General features: G+C 34.4%; 1 protein-coding gene across 1 annotated transcript; it reads left to right on the top strand.

Moving 5' to 3' along the window:
• The first annotated feature begins 2,911 nt into the window (after positions 1 to 2,911).
• Positions 2,912 to 3,850, top strand: LOC122223611 (olfactory receptor 6C4-like). Its single transcript, XM_042944591.1, has one exon. The coding sequence runs from the start codon at positions 2,912 to 2,914 to the stop codon at positions 3,848 to 3,850; it is 939 nt and encodes a 312-aa protein (XP_042800525.1).
• Positions 3,851 to 8,108: the final 4,258 nt, after the last annotated feature.

The following is an 8,108-nucleotide window of genomic DNA, read 5'->3' as shown; positions in this document are numbered from 1 at the left end:
ATGATTTTACTTTGGAGAAGACATTCATAACTAACTTTATCTCAAAATTTTAGGGAAAGCTCTTCCACATCTTTTCAACTACAAATAAACCTCTTAAAAAAATCACTGTACCAGCAGTAAGTCTTTGAGTAAATATATATATTTTTTGCCAGATAAATCTTGTTTGGGTCAAGTATTTATTATTTGATCATATATACATATGACTATGTATATATCACATATGGTATATATATACAATTTTTCTGTAAATAGCATGAATCTTTATTATAAAGGAGTATCATCTTTTATTTTGCTGACAGAAATGTTTGATATAAATTTTTCTTTTTATATACAAATTCTCATTTTGTTCATCTTTTATTTGATAGATGACGAGGCCACTTAGTAGTAATTAAATGGTTTCACACTCATTTTTGAGCACTCACTCATTAATCCAATGAAGTGTTTCTATTATGTGGGAATAATGTACAAAGTTTTCACTTTGTCAAAAAACTGATTACTTACACAATGGAAATTTCAGAATATTAATGTTCCTTAGCAAATACAATTGCTTGAATACTGTTAGAAAATAAGTCTTAATTAATAGTTAGGATCTAAAACGGGAAGCTTAACATCCATGTCTCCAAATTTTCTGACACATTAGCTATTTTCATGTAGACACAGAAAATCATTACCAATCGTTCAAATCCCCAAGATTTATTTCAACTAGTTTGGCAATATTACAGTCTAATGAGCTATGTTGCCATGGTAGAATAGGTGTGCCCTAATATTCTCTGCATATAAAATATTTTTGCAAAACTCATTATTTGTGTGCACATTTTTAATTACCTATATTCACTTATTTGTACCCATTAGAAAGTAATCAACATAATTCATGAAGCCATAGAAAGCCATTGTTTCAACTAACACTGAAATTTATGTTATTGGTGTATTAATCTAATTATCAATAACATAACTGAACTTTCAATAACACCTATAGGTGTGTAGCATATTATAACTTTTAAATTTGTTAATATGGAAGTATTTAACACAAAAGACAATTATCTACAAAAGTGCAAACTGATTAAAGTTGTGTTAGGAGCACTAAAATTTTCCATATAATTCTAGACAATCAGCCTTCCCAAGTTGGCAAAACTCTTCTTTGGTCCGTATTAAATACTTCTGGAATTTTTACCTTGATAGAAATATATAATGTGTGACTATTACTAACTCATTACATGGTGTAATATAAAAATTATCAACCTATGTAAAACAGTTGTTAAAATGAAAATAATTTTATAATTTTTTGAGTAGAGAAAAGAATTCTCAGTAATATTTCTTTGTGTCTGATGATGAAAAATACTAAAAGATAATTCTGAGGAGCTATATGCATAAGCTTCGGTGGAATTTTTATACGTATAGTAACTATAGCATTTAAGAAAACAGGGCTATGAATCTAAAGAAGTCAAAAAATTGATGAATCACTGAATTCTCCTCCTGAAACCAATATACTGCACTGTATGCTAACTAAATCAAATTTAAATTTAAAAAAATTAAAAATCATGAATGTAAGTAATTTTATAGAAAAGGAGCTAATAAACCTTACATTCGCTTATTACTTCAAAAAAATTTACGTTAAAGTTTTTACCAAATCTGTACAATTTTCTCATCTCTCTATAAAAGATATGGGAGAAATAAGAGCCTATTCTTTGAGCAATAGATTTGTGTTAAAGTTGTACAGACAAAGTGTACGTACTTGATATAACTGGAAAATAATTGGGCTTTATGACCAAGTGTTATTTTGGTAAATCTTAATACAGAAGGGGAAGAAAGAGTTATTATTGATTGCAATTGTTAAAGTTGTACGAAGAGTTGAATTTGAACGGATAATTAAGGAACTGTAATATGCTGAAAACTCACACAATTCTCACAATTAGTGAGATTATTTTAATTTAATGCTTCCCCAAGTACTGACTAGTCCATATATCTATATTAAATTGTCATAGCATTAAACACCTTTATTTAACATCTCTTTAATTTCAAGACAGAGAGACACAGAGTGCGAGCGGGGGAGGGGCAGAGAGAGAGGGAGACACAGAATCCTAAGCAGGCTCAAAGCTCCAAGCTGTCAGCACAGACCTTCATGCAGGGCTCAAACCCATGAACTGTGAGATCATGAGCCGAGCCGAAGTCAGATGCTTAACCCACTGAGCCACCCAGGCGCCCCTATGTGACAGCATTTTATTAGATCTTTGCCGTGACCCAGGAACTATAAGTAATATGAATTGCAAACACTTTATTAAGAATTAAGAGAAGAGTCAATCCAGGCTTAGAGCTTCAGCAGATACAGAGAATTATTATTCAAAATGAGAAAACAGAAATAAAGAAGAAAAAATACAGAAAAGCAAAATGAAGAAAACAGCCAAGTTCAATTTTATTCCTATAGTTCATACCTTCATTTGTATTTACTTTGTTGGCTAATGAACTGGGAGTTAAAAGGCTAATTTAAGAAATTTATTTAATTCAAATAACCCTACTCTAAATTTGTTTTAGATTTGTCTATATATATGTGACAGACAGCATCTAATAACTTAGAGAGGAAAATCAAAATAGATTCAGAAGGCAAATATAAATGAAAATGAATTGAAAAGTGATGAGAAATGAATATGAATACAATTTAGGAGAACTAATTGAGTATGAGCCTAAGAAGGAGGAACTTTGTTAATTGTGAAGTAAAATAAGAAAACGTGTTAACATTTCCTTAAAAGATATGTCATTTTTAAAACGAGGGCTAGAGAAGGATTCAGAGTTTTAAGGTTTCCCTCCATTTTTTTTTACCTGGATTTTATATTTCAATAAAAATCTGGAACCTTTCATTTTATTCCAACCTTTGTCATTATTATAGTTTTCTCTCTTAATTTGCGTGAAGTTAGTGATGGGCAACCAGACATCAGTGATAGAGTTCATTCTTCTTGGACTGACAGCTGACACTGAGCTTCAGGCTGTGCTTTTCCTTTTTCTGCTGCTAACTTACGTCTTAAGCATCCTGGGAAACTTGACCATCATCATTCTGACCACGCTGGATTATCGCCTCCAGACTCCTATGTATTTCTTCCTCCGGAATTTTTCCATTCTGGAAATATCTTTTACCTCTGTCTTTGTTCCCAAAATGCTAGTCAATATTGGAACTGGAGACAGGACTATCTCCTTTGCTGCTTGTTTCTCTCAGTATTTTTTTGCCATCCTTCTGGGAGCAACCGAGTTTTATCTTTTAGCTGCCATGTCCTTTGACCGCTATGTTGCCATTTGCAAACCCCTACATTATACAACTGTAATGAGCAGGAGACTCTGCATTCAACTTGTCTTGTGTTCCTGGTTCTCTGGTTTTTTGGTTGTCATTGGGCCTCATGTAATGACTCTCCAGCTGCCTTTCTGTGCATCCAACATCATCAATCATTACTGCTGTGACTATACCGTACTGTTGCATCTAGCTTGTTCAGACACACATTTCATAGAAGTGATGGAGTTCATCTTGGCTGCAGTTACCCTCATCTTCACCTTGGTGCTAGTGATCCTTTCCTACACGTACATTATCAGGACAATTCTGAGAATCCCCTCTGTTCAACAGAGAAAAAAAGCTTTTTCTACATGTTCCTCTCATATGATTGTGGTCTCACTTTCTTATGGAAGTTGTATCTTTATGTACATAAATCCTTCTGTTAAGGATGCAGAAACATTTAATAAGGGCGTGGCTGTTCTAAATACGTCAGTTGCCCCTCTGTTGAATACTTTCATCTATAGCCTCAGGAATAAGCAAGTGAAAATAGCCTTCAGAGATATGGTCAGCAAAGTAACAGTGTTTTCAAGAAAATAAAGCTGAGGCTCATAATAATAATAAATACTAAATAATGAATAAATGTTTGTAGATGTATATTATTGTATATTACAGTGTTTTCTATAATATGCCATCAATAGTCCTACCTGAACACCAAAACAGTAAAACAATCTATTTAATGAAGCCTATTTTAACATGACTTTATTTCTTAAAAGTTTTAAAGGCCTGTGAGTGTATATATGTGTGTGTATCTTCTAATGCTTTCATGCTATTTTTCCTTATTTGTACCTCACTTTTAAGGAAAGGATGTGGGAGAAAGTTAGAATTGGGAGTATGAATTCTAATTGTTAGTTTTTTACAACTGAACTTTTCTTATCCACTCCCACGTGGTGTCCCATCTCTATACTTGGAAATTGAATCATTTAATATACACCCAGAAGAAATTGACTTTAGTTTGTAAGTAATAGCTTAAATAATACGTCAGTTAATTAACATAAAGTTGGTTATTTTGTAATTATACTATTCAGATTTAAGTTTAGTGTTTCCACAATAATCACTTACTGAAACACTAGGCTACTCAATGTTTGGGGTAAGAAAGATAGATGTAAAGAAGAGAAAATCAATATCTACTTATTTTCAAACTGATAGGAAAATAGTAATGATTTATACACACATTAAACACTGAGTGAATCCACAAAAGAGGGAAAGGGACGATTCAAATTTCAGTTACTTAGCCATATATCATTATAGCAAATTCATACAAATTAATGTGCCTAGTCATTGTTCTGGTTCCGTTTCACAAGAATATGAAATAAAATTATATGAACAGCATATATGATGTTAACAATTTTATAAGCTGAAATCATCTTCTTTCTAAGTTGATGCTAAACTTTAAATTTTATAATCTGATGTCCTCAGGCAGGGTGTCCATCACAAGCCGATATTTTCTAAACATTTCTTATCCATATTACTTTTTTTCAGAAAGCCTGGGCCAGACCCATAGTATGGGTAATTTTAAAATTTAAAGAAGCTATGCATGTTTCTTTCAATGTACTGATGAAGAAAACGGGGCCCTAGAGGTTATCAACAAAATACTTTTTATTAAAGTGTATTGTTAAATTTGTACTCTTGAATCTTGACTCATCCATCTAATAATGGAGAATCTACTAAGTAGCAGAGATACTAAGAGTGCCCTGGGACACCAAGGGGGAGAAAGATGATTGAAAATGTAGCACCTGTTAGTTTCGTCTGAAAAGTCACCTAAATTCCTGACATGTAGTTGTTGGCAAGTGAGGAAGTTTGAAACTTAGCTATTCAGATTGACGAGTAACTGACTCGTTAGTTCACTCAAGAATTTGTTGTTTCTACATCATCAGTAGTACATCAATCATAGTCATCCAAAACATTACCTCGTGTTATGGTGGTTGCTCAGTTTCAAAAGACAGATCAAACAATGCTATGTGGTGGAACACTTTTTTGACAGAGGTAATTACTTTTAAAATACGTAAAATTCTGTTACCCCCATTTAATTAAAATATAAAACTAAATCAGCCAACCAAACAACCACAAATCTGGGAACATTATGCTGAAGTTGCTTAACATGTGCAGAAGATAGAAAAACAAACAAACAAACAAACAAACAAACAAACAAAACGGCAGTCAATTAGAAAACAGGGTGGGGGAGTCCTAGGACATCCAGAGGAATAGTAAGAGGGAATCATTATTGAGTCTCTTAGTTCAATTAGAATCTGAGTTGAGTTCAGGCTGGGTTGCAGGTTTTGTTGCTATTCTGTTTTGTTTTGTTTTGTTTTCCTTTGTTTTGTTTCCTTATTTTGCTTAATTTTACAATTTTATGGAGTTATAATTCGTGCGCAATAAAGTGGGACCAATAAAGTTTGTAACTTGAGGTTTGACACATGTATACATTTGTGAAACCATTACCTAAATCAAGATAATGAACTTCGTTCCTTTAGGCACTCTGGCAATACATGTCTGCAGTCTTCGTAATGTTTCCACTTGGCTAGGCTGAACTATTGCCCTCGGATTTCCCTTTCCTGTTTATTTCCTGTTTTAGTGGCCCACCAGAGAGATTATTTGGGATATTTGGAGAACGGAGTGAAGCAGAAGGCATTCTGTGGCTCACAGAGGTTGTTGTTTAACTGCTGGTTTATTTTGTTGTAGGGCACAGCTGCCATGCTTGCAATCTTTCCATTTTCACCTGGATTCCTTTTCATCTTCTCCAACACCAGATCTGGGTATCTCTGTTTAGCTCCATGGCAAAGCGCCCAAGCTTTTTGTAGGATACCAGTAAATGTGAGCTGAGAGGCAACAAGAGCTAACACAGGTTTCAGTTCCTTCTCATGTGATTCTGCCCATGCACAGACTTTACATCCTTCACAAAAATGAACTTAACATGGATTGTGGACCTATGTATACAAGGCGAATCTCTAAAACTCTGAAAGAAATAGCACAGAGAAAACCTAGATGACTCTGAGTTTACCAATGATCTTTTTTTTTTTTAAATTTTTAATGTTTATATTTGAGAGAGAGAGAGAAAGAGAGAAAGACATTGCATGAGCAGGGGAGGGGAAGAGAGAGACAGAGACAGAATCTGAAGCTGGCTCCAGGCCCTGAGCTGTCAGCACAGAGCTGAATGCAGTGCTCATACCCACAAACCGTGAGAGCATGACCTGAGCCCAAGTTGGAAGCTCAACCAACTGAGCCCCTCAGATGCCCTGGCAAAGATCTTTTAGATACCGCATGGAAGGCACGATCCATGAAATGGATGATGGATAAGCTGGACTTCATTAAAATTTATCAAAGCTTATCAATAATGAATAAATTTCATAGCGACTATTATTGTGTGGCTTCTCTGTGTCAGGACATGAGTGACGTGATTTTTACTAATGTTTTACCCGTTTAATCACCACTACCTATAAACATAATCAAACAGAAAATAATTTGTTCTTTTGTTTTTGCATTATGATTAACATATTAGAAATGAGTATATTTTGACCAAAATTCCATAGATAAAATCTCAAAATCTCATTTATGTTTATTATAAAGATGTTGTTTTGTATTGGAAGATACATAAAGGAGTTTCTGAAGTCCTTGTAGACAATGAGCCTCATGTCCAAAAACCAGTAGCAGTAAGAAACAAAAGGAACATGAAAGTATTGCGCAGCCCACTAGAAAGGTTGATTTTCTTTTATTTTTCTTCCAAGTTTTTATTTATATTCAAGTTAGCTAACATACAGTGTAATATTAGTTTCACATGTAGGATTGACTGATTTATCACATACCACACCCTGTGCACATACCTCTGCCCACCCCCCCCCCACCCTGCCGCAACCCTCAGTTTGTTGTCTATAGAGTCTGTATTATGGTTTGCCTCTCTTTTTTTTTTCTTCCCTATGCTCATCTGTTTTGTTTCTCGAATTCCACATATGAGTGAAATCATATGGTATTTGTCTTTCTCAGACTGACTTATACTGCTTAGCATAATACACTCTAGCTTCATCCATGTGCTTGCAAATGGCAAGATTCCATTCTTTTTTTTTTTAAATGTTTATTTATTTATTTTGAGAGAGATAGAGAGATAGACAGCAAGCGGGAGAGGGACAGAGAGAGAGGGAGACAAAGAATCCCAAGCAGGCTCTGTACCATCAGCACAGAGCCTGATGTGGGGCTCAAACCCACAAACTATGAGATCTGGACCCAAGCTGAAAGAGTTGGATGCTTAACCAACTGAGCCACCCAGGTGCCCCAAGATTTCATTCCTTTTGATGGCTGAGTAATATTCCATCATATATATGTATACCACATCTTCTTTATCCTTTCATCAGTTGATGGACATTTGGACTATTTCTAGAATTTGGTTAATGATGATAATTCTGCTGTAAACATCAGGGTGCATGTACCCTTTTGAATCAGTATTTTTGTATCCTTTGAGTAAATACCTAGTGTGCAATTCCTGAGTCATAAGATAGTTCTATTTTTAAATTTTTGAAGAAATCCTATAATTTTCCAAGTGGTTTAGTTTGTATTCCAATCAACAGTGTAAGAGGGCTCCCCTTTCTCCACATTCTCACCAACATCTGTTGTTTCCTGTGTTGTTAATTTTAGCCATTATGACAGGTACAAGGAGGTAACTTAACGTCATTTTCATTTGTATTCCCTAATGAGTGGTGTTTTCATGCATGTTTTGGCCATCTGGATGTCTTTGGAAAAATGTCTATACTTGTCTTCTGTCCATTTCTTAGCTGGATTGTTTGTTTTTTGGGTGTTGAGTTTGATA

The sequence above is a fragment of the Panthera leo genome, chromosome B4 (genome assembly GCF_018350215.1).
Source record: "Panthera leo isolate Ple1 chromosome B4, P.leo_Ple1_pat1.1, whole genome shotgun sequence".
In the NCBI taxonomy this organism is placed as follows: Eukaryota; Metazoa; Chordata; class Mammalia; order Carnivora; family Felidae; genus Panthera; species Panthera leo.
Note: the sequence above shows the minus strand (reverse complement) of the source record. Positions and strands in the feature narration are given on the sequence as shown.